At 31.1% G+C, this 18156-nt stretch overlaps 2 protein-coding genes across 4 annotated transcripts; one reads left to right on the top strand and one right to left on the bottom strand.

The window, feature by feature from the left end:
* The first annotated feature begins 2679 nt into the window (after positions 1-2679).
* Positions 2680-5574, top strand: LOC111627839 (hepatocyte nuclear factor 4-beta-like). Of its 2 annotated transcripts, none has more exons than XM_023371496.1 (5): positions 2680-2827; positions 2979-3286; positions 4688-4813; positions 4896-5147; positions 5214-5574. In XM_023371496.1, exons 1-5 carry the CDS (start codon positions 2785-2787, stop codon positions 5244-5246), a joined length of 762 nt encoding a protein of 253 aa, XP_023227264.1. In that variant the 5' UTR covers positions 2680-2784; the 3' UTR covers positions 5247-5574. The 2 variants fall into 2 exon arrangements, with proteins under 2 accessions (XP_023227264.1, XP_023227265.1); XM_023371497.1 differs by having other exon boundaries at positions 4896-5126; positions 5214-5567.
* A 555-nt stretch (positions 5575-6129) lies between these two features.
* Positions 6130-12046, bottom strand: LOC111627824 (ADAM 17-like protease). 2 transcript variants are annotated; one of them, XM_023371474.1, is made up of 5 exons: positions 12027-12046; positions 10695-11923; positions 10076-10491; positions 7014-7177; positions 6130-6909 (listed from the first exon to the last, which is right to left on the bottom strand). In XM_023371474.1, the coding sequence occupies exons 2-5, from the start codon at positions 11902-11904 to the stop codon at positions 6207-6209; spliced, it is 2493 nt and encodes an 830-aa protein (XP_023227242.1). In that variant the 5' UTR covers positions 11905-11923; positions 12027-12046; the 3' UTR covers positions 6130-6206. The 2 variants fall into 2 exon arrangements, with proteins under 2 accessions (XP_023227242.1, XP_023227241.1); XM_023371473.1 differs by lacking the exon at positions 12027-12046 and having other exon boundaries at positions 10695-12008.
* Between the last annotated feature and the right edge of the window lie 6110 nt (positions 12047-18156).

Raw genomic sequence — 18156 nt, 5'->3', positions numbered from 1 at the left:
CTGGCTGGAAACAAAAATGACAAGTCTGTTTGCCAAATTTATACCAAGAATTAATATTCAGGATATGATATCAAGAATCAACATTCTAGGATATTATATAAGAATCAATATAAATTCATATTTTAAACCCGATACTATTTAAATAAATCATCAGTATTTATAAATATTATAATATAAATAAATCATCAGTATTTATAAATATATAAATACTATACATATGAAGATTAAAATATATTTTAAAAATTTAGAGAAATTTTCTACCGCCTTATTAAAGTTAAATAACTAGGTATAATTACATCTCCGAACGAGACAGTCAGGACAACCATTCACGGAGTACTCGACATTATATAATTTTAGGAAGTATAGGTACTTGCTCCACGTGGGTACCAAGGTGCAACATTGAGCATTGATCAAAGCTCACTATCACTCACCTTGACTGATGTGGAGTATGTAGAATAGATAAGAACTGATCTTTGGAGGAAAATATCTCACAAAGGGACAAATATACAGAGATGGTTCCATTGATTTTTTTGCTGGTACACGGGGTCTAACTCTGGGGGGTGGTAAATTCCTCATTCAGAGTTCACATCTTACCAATAATTAATTACAATTATAAATGATAAACTTAGTAAAATATATTTTAAAAATACAAAGTTTACATTAATAAAAATTTGTTATATTTACAATTTATCTCGAATTTTTTTAATATACTTTGAAATTTTCGAAAATATAAAAATGGGTCCTAAAAATATTTCATAATGTCTATTTTGGTAATTCTATTTTTAGAAATATCTACAAAATTTCAAGCTAATGATAAATAACATTTACCTTGCATATCGGGCATATTTCACAGTTAAGATATTTTTATCGTAACGAAATTCCTGAAATTAAAAAATGTAATGCTGTGAAAAATGACCAATTTCCCCTTTTGAATATTCAATATAAGTATAAATGTCATCAAGGAATAATTTAAAAGTTTCTATCTTATCTTTTATTTTTATGTTACTATTAATTCAGGCCTCACCTTAAAAATCTGTGATTAAAAGTTTCATAAACAAAGTCAAAATGTATTTTCCAACATCGACGATGACGCAATGTCTGCCCTCTAACTGTCAATAACGACACTAAAAACAACGTAAATTTTTCTCTCTGTTTTTTTAAAAATTCATTTATTATTTTAAAAAGTTATGTTTAATATTAATAGTTTTAAATTAAATATGTATTTTATTAATACACAAAAATAATTTGGTTTTTTTTCTTTCATTTTAACTCTTCTCCGATTACGATCGGTTTCCCCGAATCTTATCCGAGTCACTCTGTTCAATTGTGGGAAATAAATTATAGCTAGAAAGTTTTTATTCTTTCTTCCCTAGAGACTCTAAGAGGATAGCGGGTGGTGAGGGCCCGACACATCCTTCTCCAAACAATTCCTATGGGCTTTCTGATCGGGCCCCGCCCCTCACCATCTAGCCACTCCACTGTAAACCTTTTTTTTAAACTCTCTCCACCCTGTGGGCACTAAGAGGGCCTCTTTTTGCAAGCCAATTATGAATTCGACCATTCCCACAATGGAGCTGCTGGGTGATGAGGAACAGGTTCCAACATATTCAGAGGGACCATTTCCGGAAAAATTCCTGGGGATTTTTCGACCCAGTTCAGATTTGATCCTGGGTCTCCCAGAGCGGTAGGCTGCCACCTTGACCTCTCGGTCATCCGGCCGCCAACATTTTGAAGTTATTTAAAGTAAGGGCTAAAGAAGTTTTTAAAATCTAGTCGTCTTCATGATTGTGATATGATAAGTCTTAATTAATTAGTAGCCAAGATTGGTAGCTATATTAGTGAAAAAAAAAAAAATATTTAACCAATCAGAACTCAAGTATTTAAAGTAAAATGAATGTTGATTGATTGCCTTCGACTCTAAAGTCTGTTAGAAAATACAGTCGTAAGAGAACTTTCAACACATATTGAACTTAAAATGATTTAAAGTTGGACCATTTTAATAAAATCAGTAGTTTGATTATTTAAGACAGTTATAATATATTGGTATAGCATTTCAAACTGTAATAAATACATTGAAAAACCAACTATAATGAATGAAAATTGATTGTTCGTTCATTATATTTGGTTTTGATTGTTAGGTGAATTAATTATTCGTTAACGATGCAAACGCTTGCATTTCTTGATCAAACATAACTTAAAAGATTTTTTATTATAAGACGGACCGATTCATAGGACGAAAACATCAAATTTATATACAGGCATTCCTTACCAATAGCAGGTATTACGTTCCAAAAGCATGGCGCAATTGATAAAACTGCAGTTGTCAATTTTTTGATGTAAATATTTTTTTCAATAATAAATCAAATTTATTACGAACTCTTTAAAGTAGCCGAAAATTGATTTATAAATAGATTTAACAAAAAACTCGTGTGATTTTTTCCTAAGCAGAAGTTTTTATTTTTTTAATTCTTTCGGCTAAAGATGTGTTTCTAATTAACGAATGCATTTATTCTCTAATTAAACTTATACCGAATTTTATTATAATCAAGAACAACTTCTAAATAAATAATTCGCATTTTTCATTTATTTAATTGCTGAAATGATTTTTAAAGAAATATTTATTACAAAAAAAAATCACAATTATAACATATCGTTATGCAGATTATATTTGATCGCAAATGTGTGCGTGTTAACATCGTGAAAGAGCGAATCGCGATCTTTTGGATTTTAGAATTTTTTTCTTTTTATTTTTTTTAATTTTTAGGTATTATTTGTAGATTGAGTATGTGTACAATTGACCAAATTGAACAATTTAGATTATCGAGAGGTACGAAATAGTTTTCTAATTATTCATACTTTCATATTTATTTGAAGTGAATAATAAATATTTAATGGCTTAAAGTGATTTATATCGTTTTCTAAACTTTCATTTAAACATATAATAGTTTTACTTTTTAATATATATTTTTTTTTTTCAGTAATACATTCTTCGTGTGTCGTGTGTGGGCACGAGGCATATTCGGATTATTATGGAAATTTTGCTTGTAAAAAGTGCATAAAGTTTTTCTTAAGAAGCATACATTTTAGAAAAATATATAAATGTAAAACCAATTCAGGAAAATGCCGAAATATTTATGATAAATCGCCATCGTGTAAATTTTGCTTTTTAGAAGAAATGTACAAGTTAGGATTGAATCCAATAAGATTCGGTAGACACGATAAAGGATGGTACATGAAAGATAAAATTCCAAACTTACGTAGAGTACCTGTGATTGGAGAACTTGAAGTAAGTTACTTTTAATTAATATAAAATATATANGTGACTTGTTTTGAAGAGCAGAGATCAGTGACTTTGTTCAATTTACTCATTTCGTAATATAACACATTACAGTTACCTCATGGTCTTCTTTTGGCAAACTTCTCAAACAACTAACAAAATCATGACTTATTTTTCCTGCAGTTACTATTCCCCACTTGGTAGCCATTATTTTCATGATTTTTCATCAAATGTTATTAAACAAAATTTCAAATTAACTGAAAGTATAAAATTAAAAGTTTTTAATCATATTGTTCATAAATAAAAGTAAATATTAAATAAAAATGATATTATTGTGATTAATGAAATCTTATTGTGTATTTATTAAATTTTATAAACATCTCAAGAATCCTTATTAAGTTTTAAAGGATGATCAACAAATAACCATCTGATGACAATAAAACATAATGAAAACAGAATGAATTAAATCATCTTCAAAACATTTGCTTTATTAAGAGTTTGAAATGGTAACTTTAAAACAGAAATCTTTTGCTTTCTTATTAAAATGTACTATTAGATAGAAATAATAAATACTGTAATAAAAACAAAAATGTAATTCTGGAAATTCCAATAAAAGTTATGAATAGGAAGGATTAAAAACATTAGCTTCAGTGATTGCCTACAGGGATAGATCTATCTATTGTTAATACTTTGTCATTACAGCTAATTAGTCATATTAAAACATTAGTAAAAAACAGTCATATGCTCTAATATTTTGAATTTTGTTCATATTTTTTAAGCTCTTATAAAGTTTTGTAGTAATTAAAAACATTAGTTTCATTATTAAAAAATTCAGCAACGTATTGCTCAACTTTCTCGGTAACATTTAAAACTGCATATGGTTCCATCTGTTATATTAGTGTTATATAATTGTTATAAAGTGGTAAAAATCTTAATTTTGAGGGGAGAGATGAGTTTAATAAACCATTGTAAATGCTAATAAAGAGTAAAATCTTTAAGTCCGACCCTACTCGAGATATGATACATGACCTCCATCCCTCGACCTTTAACTATCAAAATTTAATAGCATCAATCTCCCTAATGTATAAGCCTCCCTGCAAAATTTCAGAAATTTTCGACAAAAAGAATTGGCGTTATTAGGCTTCATACGGTGAGCAAAATCGTGCTCCCACGTATGTACGTACATAAAAAAATACCCAAATTTGTTTGCACTTCTCGACTTTTCAAGATCCCCCTAAGTCCAAAAATGTAAAAATCTTGGGGCGATCATTTTTGACTGATTGCAATACTTTCCCTCTGTTATATAATAACAGAGCCAGGAAAGTAAAATTTATTAAATTGGTTTAATAATATTGCACATAAAGCATTCTTATACAATTATTTTAACGAATGTTTTTTTTTAATTGTTAGTGGAATACAAAAGCATGGAGAGATTTTTACAGATTAATATCTTATATGCATAAGAAAATTTTAAATTTTGTTCGATGGACAAATGAAAATCCGCCAATTTCCGGGCCGTTGGAAATTGATCTGCAGGTAATTAATAGTCGTTATTAGATACCTAATTAATATTGATAGTTGGTAAAAAAAAATAATTTTGTAATTTTTTTTCTTTCAGGATTTACAATATCTTCAATATGTGAGAAGAGGAATTTTAGTAGGAATGATAAGTGATTCTTTACATCGACACGATGTATTGAAAGTCGGAAATCTGTATTGTGATCCGTATAAATGTGAACATATATACGTGCAAAGATTTACAAGCGATATTTTAAATATTAAAAGAGAATTTGACCAAATTTTTCAGAAGAATACGCTCTCTGTTGAAGAAAAAAAGATGATTATTTATGTGAGTCATTTTCAATTTCTTGTAAGTAAGAAAAAGAGAAATCAAATTGATTTTTTAATTTGACTAAAACATAATTCTTTTTTTAAGGGTGAAGTTGAACAATTAATTATTCAACAATAGATAAATTTGCCGAATTTGTTTATATGCAAACGGACAACATTTATCAATTGTATTTTAAGCATATGTAAACTAAAAACTAATGTTTTATAAATCCGATTTAAAAAAAAAAAATCTATTTTAATAAATTTACTTTTACGAGGTGATTATAATGTCATACAGAATAAAATATGTCAGATTTAACTTAAATATTGTTTTATCTTTTGGCTTTGAATTAACCTAAAAAAGAGTATGTAGGCATGAATGTGGTACGTGGTGACGTTGTGGGAACTGAAGGGGACTGTGGGAACTGAAGGGAAGGACGTTGTGGGCCTGTAGGTCCTCTGTGCCCACAGAACGGAAAAAGTAAAATATAAATACTGTAAATCATAGCCAAACGTAAGCCTAAACTGTTTAATTAATTTTTAGGGTAGTTTTCACACTATCCAACTAAACCTTTTATTTCTTTCCGCTCAGAGCGCACTGACACATTATCCTAAACTTCCTTAAACCAAACTACCACCTAGAGCTGGTGTTGGAAGTTCGTTCCGATCTTTTCTTCCACAAGCTAAATTATTTAAATTCGAAATTCATTTTTAATTATTAATTATACATAGGCTATATGCAAATTAACAGCATTTACTTAAAATAAAATTGGATATTTAATCAATCTAAAATTATGTTCAATACGGCGTGAAAAATAATTTAACCCCCAGAGCGGTAGGCTGCCACCTTGACCGGTCGGCCATCCGGCCGACTATGAGTGTAGGTCAGTTACCTATACGCATACACAATTACTTTAACGTTTAAAATTTTTTTAATATAAATATTATTATATGAATTATTATTATAAAAATAAAACAGTAGTCAATTTTATTGTAAATATTAGAAAAAAATTTTGGTTTATTGTCGAGAATGCCATACTTAATTGCGACAAAAAGTTTTTTAAGTAAATAATTCATTTTATAATGTCTAACATATAGATTATTCGTTCCCTTCTTTCCTTTTCCCTGTAATTTGTTCGCTGAACTCAAACGATGATTTTAATTTTGATGAACTTTCTCTCATTGTCTTGTTTTTACTTGATATAATCGAAGGTTTTTTCTTTTTTTTGGAAGCATGTTTTTTTCGTAATTTATTGCTAACCCTGCTTTTTAATTTATTTGAATGTCTAGATCGTTTCTTCGCTTCTTTTGCTATTAACAACTTAAAACTAAGACATTTATTTAAACGATCGTCTTCTATATCCGAAAATAGATTTAATATAGGAACATCATCCACCAAAGAATAATTAGTTAATGCCATATTTTCAAATTTTTGAATAAATTTAGTTTTTATAGGAACTGAGTTATTAATAAGAGTGATTACTACATAATATTCTTCGTCGAGATGTCTTATTAATTCCAATATAATTTGAGGAGAAACCGTAGGAAAGAGAGTAGTCAAGCGAAAAAACGCATTCTTGAATTGTTTTTTTATAAACAATTGATCGTTAAATTCAGTTTCTTTCGTTCTACATTCACGATAAAATTGATTTATAAAATATTTTCTATTGAAAAATGTCCAAAAGATTGCTGTTATAATGCAAGTAATTATTAATACCAGGCAGAATAAAACAAAAAGAATTTCTGCATTAGATTTAACAGGAAAATATCTGTCGTAAAAAATCATTTCGCAATTTCCTACACTGTAATTCAAAAATGTATATATTTATTTATGTAAAGAACTAGATATTACAATACGTATGGGTAAATTAATCAGAATCGAGAAAAGATTGTGCCGTGAACTCACTTATTGCAAAATCCTTTATTTGAAAGACAAGCTTCGAACCAAATTCTTTTAATTTCATACTTTCGTGGTAAAGTAATATTCGAAAAGAAAGAAATTGGTTTACATTTCTTACGTTTCTCACAACATACATGACAAGCGTATTTCTCTTCCTTGCATAAACAGTCCTGAGAAATGACAATATGTTATTAAATAATAAAAAATAACGTGAAATAATTAAAATAGAATGGATAAACAATGCAAAATTAAGCGATTGTAAGGTATAACTTGAAATTGAATTCATTGATAATTCAATTCCCTGATGTTAATCAGAATTTTCGGCTTTAAAGAATGTCCTTTGAAAGAAATGTCCTTTTTATAAACAATTATATCATAACGCGTAACTAAAACTAAGGATAATTCATATATTAGAAAATATACGATTATTTTAAAAGAAATAAAAATACAAAATCAATTGATAATAGTAAAATATAAATTTTTTTTGGTTTTAAAATTAAAACAAATAGACAATTCGAAAAAGTAAAAATGAAAATCAAAGACTAATAAATCATTAAAAAAATAAATAAATAAATAAGTAAATAACATAAACAAATAAATAATAAACAATTGAGAAAATGGCTAATTAAAACAGAAACAAGAAATTTAAAAAACCTTTGCTTGTTTAATTAATTAAAGATTGTTCTTGTTTCTACATAAATAACAGAAGTAGTAATAAAAATGTTTAATTACATAAAATTAAAATAGAATTATGAAAAAAAATAAATATAGCTATAAAAATATACGCCACCAAAATTTATTTTGACATTTTATTTAAAAAACGTTTAATATTTTTAATTGCTCGAATTATAAAAAGGCAAAAAGCTTTAATTTTGAAGGTAAGAATGAGTTTATAAAAAACAATTCAAATAAAATCGTTAAGTCCGACACTGCTCGAGGACTCCTCTTGATATCCCCACTCCCTTGGCCTTTAACCATCATCATTTAATAGCATGTTTTTTCGACCTGTCCGTAATCAATTCCGGATTCTCCAGAACGGTAAGCTCCACCTTAACTACTCGGCCATCCAGCCATCTAACTATACTTTATTTATGAGCATAATGAAAGTAGATGTATTGTATGTGACATCTGTTACAAATGTGATAATTTTGCTGTTTAAAATTTTATCCAAATTAGAGTTTCTTCTAGTTCCCAGATTAAATTAAGATATGGAAATGTGGTACGGGATACGGGAAAAAATGAGTCGCTATGCACCGTATCCATTCGGACTCTGATGGGCAGAATGCATAAAACTACTAAACACTGGTAGTTGGTTTCAGGTTCGCACCTGACCAACGGACTGGCCATAAATGGAGTTTTTCCGGATTTTATTTACGTTTCTAAAGCCTGAATAGGGACCAACTTTCATAGAAAGATCTCCAGGTAGTGCTGTGCGATGCATCGATGTTTTTGTTCGTCGATGCATCGACCTTCCGATGTTTTTGAAACATCGATCCTGAATCGATGTTAGCAATATGTGAATTTCGATTCATCGATGAATGCAGTTCATTCTTTGTTCCTAATGTTACCACCTGTTCGGTTTTCACCCGGACAGTCCGGGAATTTCGTAGATATTGTGAAATTGCGATAAAACAAAGTTCTCGCAAATATGTTTACAAATTTACACTATTTTAACAGTGAATGAACTCACACTCATTGAAACTCATCCGCAACTCTGCCATGTTAGTCTGTTTACGCCGACTTGTGGCGCGCAACCTGTCGACTTTGAGGCCGTATGGCCAACGGTCAAGGTGACAGCCTACCTGTCTGGGGGACCCGGGATCGAATCCGGACGGGTCAAGGAATCCCCAGGAATTTTTCGGGGGGTGGTCTGTTCGGATATGTCAGGCCCCGTCCCTCACCACCCGGTCGCCCCATTGTGGGCCTGGCCGAACCCATAATGGGCCTGCTATAAAAGGCCCTCTTAGTGCCCACAGGGCGGAAATAGTAAAAAAAAACCCTGTCGACTTTTTTTTGCATGTACGATCGTACACGTATCAAATAGAGCTAAGTTATCTGTACCTGTTCTTTCTTAATTTAGGTTACTTACGTTACTCCTACGCAAGTCCCTAGTCCCTAACTGTAACTGATTTAGAACCGGCATGCACGTTATTCTTCGCATTGTAAAATGACATTGCGCATGCGTCAGGAACTTCTGTTCGAACAAACCCGGTTTTGTTTTTTTTTTTTAAATTGTTTGAGTTTATCTTAATTGAACATCGATGTTCCTTCCAATGGGCATCGATCAAACATCGATGTTAAAATTATAGACATCGCACAGCACTTGTCTCCAGGAGGTACCCTTGGCAGATCGCCCAAGAGATGCATTGCATTATTCTATCAATTCAAACCAATCCTTATCATATCACTAAATCAGGGATGGCAAAGTTTTTTGACTTCGCGTGCCATAAAGTAAGTATAATTGTTTTTTAAATAGTTGCATAACGAAGTTTTAGACTTCAAGTAACAATCTTTAAATAAATATAGTGAATATGCTTTAATTATAATAAATATAAAGAATCTTATTGGGAAAAGTATGATGATATATTGATCTGAATACATAACCATAATAAACAACTGAAAATTAACAGTAAAAAGTTTATGTTACGCGCTAGAGTATTTCTCTTTGCACGCTTTCCATAGGTTTGCCATCCCTGCACTAGAATGATACACCACGGTGTTAAGAAACGAAGATACTCAACAAGTCTGGATCTGTCTTTAAGTGATATTAGATTAAAACATTTCATTTGAATGGCAAATATATTTTCAAAATAACATCACAATTTTACGTTAATTTTCAGCCATTCATTTTTACATATTGACTTACAATGTCAAATTACTTTATACCAATCATTTAATTATCCTTATTATAGCCCGATATTTAGGCGATCGTTTGGTGATTTATTGTATACTACTCGGGCTTTGAGATGTTATTATTTATACTGTTTCTATATCCTATTGACATAATTAAATCAGCATTTTTATCATTTTAAAATTTATCCAATAATAATAATTCATAAAATACTCACTGCTAACTTATTGTAAACACATATAGAATTCAGGCAAGATCCTTCTAAACAAACACGAGTGTGATAAGCGCAACCATTCCCGTCTTCTTCATCACTAGCCTCCCCACATTCGTCAGTTAGTCCGTTACAGATTAATGCTTTTCTGCAATCTTCGATTGTGTAACTGCAAAGTTTTCTTTCCGAACGTGGAACAATTTTTCCATCATCTGTGCAGCAAGGAGATGCTTGAGGACTGCATAATTTGCCTTTGCTTCTTCGAATAGTACAAGGTCTGTCGTCCGTATCTCCGGGAGGTGCACAATTAGGGTCATTTAATTCGCACTCCTCTTTTGTTCCACAATCACAGTCTTCATTCTGCTCCAAAATTCCATTTCCACACGAAGGAGAAATCGTCTTGTTTATAAAACACAATTTACCTAAATTTTAATTTTGTTTATTTACAATATGTGCCAATATACTAGATAATATCATTTTTAAATATTCTAAAGAAAATTTATTTCAGATAATAATTATAGTTTATAGTTTTTATATCGAATTAGATTAAATATTAAATTATATATAATATTAAATATCGAATTATAACTGTGGTTTTACAAAATACATGCATAATTTTTCATACCTTTTCGATGCAAGCCTCCAGAAATAGAGTCCCAAAAGCAATCCAGTTTGTATTCTAGTACTTGCTTCCGAATATACTTAAATTCCCGTAATCGCATTAGAACTGGAGATTGAAAACGAACAGAAGTTTTGCAATCTTCTATGAAATCAAAATGATATGGCACACCAAAACCTCTGTAGAGTTCTCTTGAAAAATAAAACATAAAATGAGCAGTAGACAGACGATAAGGACCAATCCACGTGGATGTAATTCCAATGTTTTTGGGTACATCTTGCCTTTCAGAATTCATACATATACCTTCATCTGAGTGAACACCAAAATATGATATTCCTTGATGTGTTCCTTGTAAAGCTACTCCGCTTATAAAATGCACCCAACAAACATTATTTTTGTAATTTGAAGCATCCTTCAAAAATGCTTTTGCATTCGATTCATTTTGAATAGAATAACCCACCGAATTTTCATTTTTAAATATTTTTATTTCTTTAAGTTGAAACCTAAAATCTAGCATAATTTGTCTATGATTTCTAGTAATAGGAAAAAATCCTTTTATAAAATCTACTCCATAATTCAACATCTCAATTATAAAAACCAACCAGTTAATTAAATCAGCTTCATTACCGTTATATTCTCTGAACAATGAAGGTGTAGCTATCAATGTCATTGTACAAATTTTGCTGTTTTCCATTATTGCTTGTTGTGCCAGTTTATTGTGATTTAATACATTGTATTCATCTTGAATACTTATTCTAGATACGATCGTATGAAGACCATCGTAATCTGGACTCAAACCGTAATACGCATTAGTAGCGAATATCATTCCTTTAAAATTATAATTGTTTAAAACACCAAACACTTTTGAGTTTTTAACTCCAACAAGAAATCCACTGAAAAGATTCGCTTCGAACTCTGATAATTTCGTGATGTTGATTGTTTTATAGTCATAAATTTCAATTGTAGCATCATCATGAATCGTTCTCATTCTTTCTGCTTTAATGTGGAAATTAATATTAAACGCTTGAAAATTCATCATTAATTTTTCTGGTTTTTCTTTTAACTTTTCATATCCTTGGTAAATCGAATCATTATTTGAAAAAGCAAACTGAATTTTGATTCGTTGTTTATCAAACGACGGTTCTGATCTTTTCATATTCATAAAAGAAAAGATGATACATAACATAAAACAATTCCTAAGATTCCACATTTCCATATTTATTTCGACACAGTTTCTAATAATTAATTTAAATATATATTGATTTTTCCTAGGCTATTATGTCAAATCTTTCATTATTTTAACATTATAAAAATTCTATCTTTTTTACAATTACTTACCTAGCGTATTATATTAATAAATGTTCATTGTTGTAATTATTAATCAAGATATTATTACCGATATGAATTTTTATGGTTAATATTTTTCATTATCTTGATTAGTTTTACAAACTTATTTATTATTACGATTATTCATTTCTGATACAAATCGATAATATTTACATATATGTAAATTTTCTTGCATGCCATATTATATGTAATCTCTGTTTACATTTTACTTGTTCATTGAAATTCGAAATTTTCACAAATTCGTTATATGTAAGTCAGTATATAGTTGATTCTCGATAAGTGGAGATGAAAATTTTTCAGTTACGGAAATTACTATCATGATTAAGGGCTAGTACACATTAGGCGTTGGGCGTTGCGTTAAACGCGCGTAAGCAGAGTACACACCGCGCGTTTAGCTCGGCGTTCGACGACCGTTAGTAGGGCGTGCGCACTGGCTCAGTTTGGCAATGGACGTGAAAGTAATTGCTTATGTGTGGTTCCTCTATCGTCGCTATAGAAGACGATGGCAGAGGCAAAGAGAATTTTTGGTGCACCCAATATTACGAGATAGACTGACGCATGGAATGTTTCTGACGTTGTATCCAAAACTAAGACAACACGAACCCAATTTTAATTATTTTAGAATGTCTATAAAATCATTTGACGATGGCTGGTCTCTTTTGGATTTCATCAATAAATAGATCAGTATCAAAATGATCTTTCTCCATTTCGGCCAACGTGCGTCCACTCTACCCGAAAGCGCGTGATCGAATGTACAACAACCATGGCAGCACATGTATCTCAAAGCGCACGGCTGACGCCCGCGAAACGCGCGTTCTAACCAAAATCTATCAATGCGCGCTTGGCCAGAAGCGCGTGTTTGAGTGTGTATATCTATGCGGAACTCTTGGTTCTTTAAAACGCGCGTTACCAAAACGCGCGCTTCAAAACGCCTAAGGCTGTAAACACATTAGGCGTTTTTAAACGCGCGTTTTAAAGAACCAAGGGCCGTATTCTGGTCGCTGTCTCTCGTCTCTCGTCTCTCACAAGCCGGTCGCTGATTGGCTAAGCCAAATGATTAGCCAATCAGTGACCGGCTTGTGAGAGACGAGAGACCAAAGACAGTGACCAGAATATGGCCCCATGTAAAAACTTTCGCATTATTTTACATTTGTTTAATATTTATACAACATACATAAATTTTTCCTACAGTTAATTTATAAACTCAATTTTTAAAATGTTCAACTACAGAACACTTACGATGATCTGAACTAATTTTTGGCCGGATGACTGAGCGGTCAAGGTGGATCCTACCTCTCTGGAGGACCCGGGATCGCATCCGGATGGGTCGAAAAATATTCAGGAATTTTTCGGGAGGTGGTCCTACAGATATGTCGGCCCCATCCCTCACTATCCGGCCTCCCATTGGGCGCTGGCCGAACCCATAATGGGCTTGCTAAAAGAGGCTCTCATAGTGCCACAGGGCGGAAAGAGTAGAAGAAAAAACAAAAAGATCTGAAGTAATTTGGGATCGAAAATTTATGTACCGTGCTAATTAACTAACAATAAAGAGCAAAATAATATAAAGTTACACAAAAAATCGTGCAATTAAATCAAATTAGGAAATATTTACCTTTTTTAATAAAACTGTCGCGTACAAATTTTGTTTCAAAACGTGAGACATTTTTTCCTTCGTCGAGAGTAGCGACAGAAGTCTGGCAACACTGATACCATGAAACTGATTATTATTTAAGATCAGAAGTATTCCGTTGTGAGTTTCATGTTTATTTTTTTGATTAATTGAATTATTTATCAGTTGCATATAAGAACTGTTTGAATCGTAAATTATTGAAAATAAGCGCTTATTTGATTGAAATATTGAAATTGAATATTTTCAAATAATAATACATCAAATGTAAAAATAAATTATATTTGATGTAGCAGATTTTAGTAGAATCACATCTACTAAAATCTGATTGAGGTATTGAAAAGTACTCGAATATATTCATTCCATAATCTGTTTCTACAAATTTCTTTCTTCATTATTAGATTCATTATTATTATTTTGTTCTGTTAAATAACATCAAACCTGTCATGTTGATTTTTGCCAAAAATACTTGCATTTTGAAGGCTATGCATGCACGAGCATTGTCGTGACGAAGGAGACGGACTCGATTGCACTATGGTTCTGGTCTTTTGATACCAGCTTCCACTGTAATTGACTCAAAATGTTGCAGGAAATGTCTGACTAGGGGGAAACAAATTCTGGTAGATATTCACCTAGGTAGCCCATGTATTGTGTTTAACAACTTAGTCCATGCGACTGTGCTGACTTTGAGTAGCCCACTTGACTGTTTGTGGAGTATTCTATGTTATATGGTTTTAAAGAGTGTGGGGCAAGCCCCCACCTGGATGTTGAGGTGCGAGTGATGGATAGGACCGAGGCACGCATCTACATACAAAGCGTGTAGAATAGTGGGTAGACTGATACATGTTAAAAACTGATCTTTGGAGAAGAATATCAAGCAAACGATCAACAACTGTGGGGGTGGTGTGATTTATGTAAAAAGTACAAAATAAAACATCAATTTTGCTAAAAAAAAAGAAGTGAAAACAAATGGCACCTCGATAATGGAGGTGACTCTGTTGGGGCTACCTAGGTGACTGTTTACCCAAATTCTTAATACACAATCCCATTATTTTTGAAAATACAATTGACATGTTCTTTTCGTGCTCCTGACTTTTCTTGCTTTATGAGTCCTGGAGATTGTGATCTTACCCGAGGCTTAGTTGTCGTAGGCCTTCCAAAGCATTTTAAGGGTGTTTGAAACTGGTAACATTATACTCTTGTGTTAATGATATCTAAAAAGTCCAAAAGTATCACCAGTATTTTTAGTAGCAATGAATGTGTTTAAAATTTACATGGCTTATATTTATATTTTCTATNAAATTGGAGTAAGGTCACCAATGACATGTCCTGGTTCAGGTAGGAATGCCAAAATTATGACCAAATGCAACATTAAGAGACTGGAACTCTTAATGTTGCATTGCTGTCAAAAACAAAACTGATATTGAAAGAAAGTTACAATTCCTACTTGTTCAGATATGCAAAAAGAGCAGATCCAAAGAAAGTGTGGATATCTGTGGAGAAAATTCAAAGATTATACATTCATCTTGGATGATGACTACTCCAAAGACATTCTGATATAAATGCTAATGCTGGATTTTAGTCAAAGAATGTTCTGGAAGTGCCCAATGAGAAATTTATAGATTTATTATTAAATATAATATTATTACTGTAATTTTATGTGGATAAACTGCAGGTTATATTTGTTAAAAGGTGTGTACAAAAAGTACATCATTGTATGCAATAGGGAAGGAAGGGACCAAGACATTGTTTACAGTGGTATTAGGGGCATACAGGTTTGTTTTTATAAACCTAGTCAAATGAATAAACTATCAGTTAGAAACTATTAGCATCATTTCTTCAATGTTGGGAGTCCATAAACTATTGTACATGTAATTAAAGGAAATGAAGTTTCTCAAAGTACACCATTGTATGCAACAGGGAGGAAGTGAGTTGTCAAAAGTGGCTCAAAAGCAAGTTATAAGCTCACTGCTATAAAGTGAATTTTGACCACTAAAACTAATTATATCTTTAAAATGATAGCCCTTGCTTGACTGTGTTTTCTTTTATTTACACGCAACAGTATTATTTTCTTTCATTTTTCTAATGAAATCAAAACTAACAATGATATCATTGCAATTTTGGTTTACTTACTTCATTTTTTAAACTCTACAGTGTAGAAATTCATTTTACATTAATTAAAATGACATTTATATAAAATTGAAATTATTATTAAATAACTTTTGCTTTAGAAGACAGAGTAAAATAAATTTTTATGTAACATTTTCTAAACAGTAATTGGATAAATAAAACAAAATTTCAGCATTCTATCAGATGACCTAACAATTACAGTTTGTCAAGTCTTTATCACTTATGGAAATACAGTGGTGCTTTGTGCTTCATATTTAATTGCAGGAGATCATTCGAAGTTCAAATCAATTTTTCTCATTATAAATAATGGAAAGTGAATTAATCCATTCCCAGACCCTGAACAATTCCCATTTTGAAAAATTTAAAACATCAAATACACATAATTTAAAGTAAAATAACACAGTTAAATGTCCTGATAATAAATTAAAACATGAAAACTGTAAATAAAATACATAAATACTGTATAATAAAATTAAAATTTCATTTACTGGTTGCACACAGTTGGCTTTGGCATTTTAATACAGATGTGTGATTTCATGTAAAATTTAACATATTATAGATAATTTGAGATTGTATTATTTGTTTAGAAGCTTACTTTAAACTGTACTTTACTTGATTTTATTCAAACAAAATGTGATGTTTTCAGATAAAAAGCATATTGGGCATATTATACTTTAAGTTTCAGAAAGAATGTAATGCCATATAAATGGTAAAAAAAATTATAATGTGTATGGCAAAGATGCTTCTAAACTTCAAACATGTCAAACATAATTTAAAAAGTTCTGTTTAGGAGATTTTGAACTAAAGGATACAAAACATACAGAGTGCCCAAAAGCTATTGGCAAAGAAAACTTGCAGGAAGAAATTGTTAAAATCAACCAATAACACACATTACAGTATATATAACCAAACACACCAAAAATAAAGTAAAAAAAGCACTGAAAACCAATAAGTATAATGCAGGAGCAAAAGTGAGAGACAACTTGGACATGCAACAGATTGCATTTACATTTCAAGTGCAATTTTTTAGTAAGCATGCTATTAGAACTCCAAGGTGAATTTTTGTGGAATTTTGCATTCAAACTCTGGAGTGCTTAAAGTAAGAGTTGTTTGAAGTACAATTGTTTGAACAAACTTTTTTACCATATAGCTTCATTTCTTTTCATTTATCAAATAATACTAATAAAATATATAATAATAAATGTTAAGAGATAGATTAATTGAATTATTTATCAGTTGCATATAAGAACTGTTTGAATCGTAAATTATTGAAAATAAGCGCTTATTTGATTGAAATATTGAAATTGAANATATCTTGTCTAGTTAATTTTTTTGTTTTTGTGAATTTCAATTGCATTTTAACATGAAATTTGCTACTAGAGAATAATATTAGCACTAAGAACAGATTTCTGGAGTTAAGAAAGAAAGAAAGATTTAATTATGGCAGCTAGAAGGAATGGACTTTCTAATTATAATCTTACAATTATTATAATTAATTAAAAACATTTTTTGTTAATCAAACAAGGGGTGGTAACTAAGAGATGTCACAACAGTAAAGTAATAGCACATGAGGGGGCTCACTTGTAGTGGCAGAACACATGGTAGTGAAAGAACAATTGCATGTTCTATCTTGCTAAAGCTTGCCATGACCCCCAACTGGATTTGTCAGGACAGTTGCAATAAAATGAAGCCAGAGACTCTAATCCAGTGTGTGTATAACTATTGTGAAAAACACAAAGAGTAGTCCAAGAAATCAATTGTGCAGCATTTTTGTGATGAAAATATCAGTCACAGGCAGATATACAGGATCATCAAGAAATTGGAGTAAGGTCACCAATGACATGTCCTGGTTCAGGTAGGAATGCCAAAATTATGACCAAATGCAACATTAAGAGACTGGAACTCTTAATGTTGCATTGCTGTCAAAAACAAAACTGATATTGAAAGAAAGTTACAATTCCTACTTGTTCAGATATGCAAAAAGAGCAGATCCAAAGAAAGTGTGGATATCTGTGGAGAAAATTCAAAGATTATACATTCATCTTGGATGATGACTACTCCAAAGACATTCTGATATAAGTGCTAATGCTGGATTTTAGTCAAAGAATGTTCTGGAAGTGCCCAATGATGATAAATTCAAACAGAAGCTTCCTCTTTGATTGGCAGTTTTTCCTGAGGGAATCTCAGACCCATTCATTACTCCTTAAGGGCTTGTTGTTAACCAAGATGTGTACCTGAATCAATGCATTGTTAAAAGGCTCTTTCATCAAGAAGAATCATTCTGACTACAATTATGTGTTTTGGTCAGACCTGGCATCATCACATTATAATAAAAAAGTCATTGATTATCTAAAGGAGAAGAAA

The sequence above is a fragment of the Centruroides sculpturatus genome, unplaced genomic scaffold (assembly GCF_000671375.1).
Source record: "Centruroides sculpturatus isolate CEXI.00-Female unplaced genomic scaffold, Cexi_2.0 scaffold377, whole genome shotgun sequence".
In the NCBI taxonomy this organism is placed as follows: Eukaryota; Metazoa; Arthropoda; class Arachnida; order Scorpiones; family Buthidae; genus Centruroides; species Centruroides sculpturatus.
The sequence above is the reverse complement of the archived record's forward strand: the minus strand, read 5'-3'. Positions and strand labels throughout refer to the sequence as shown.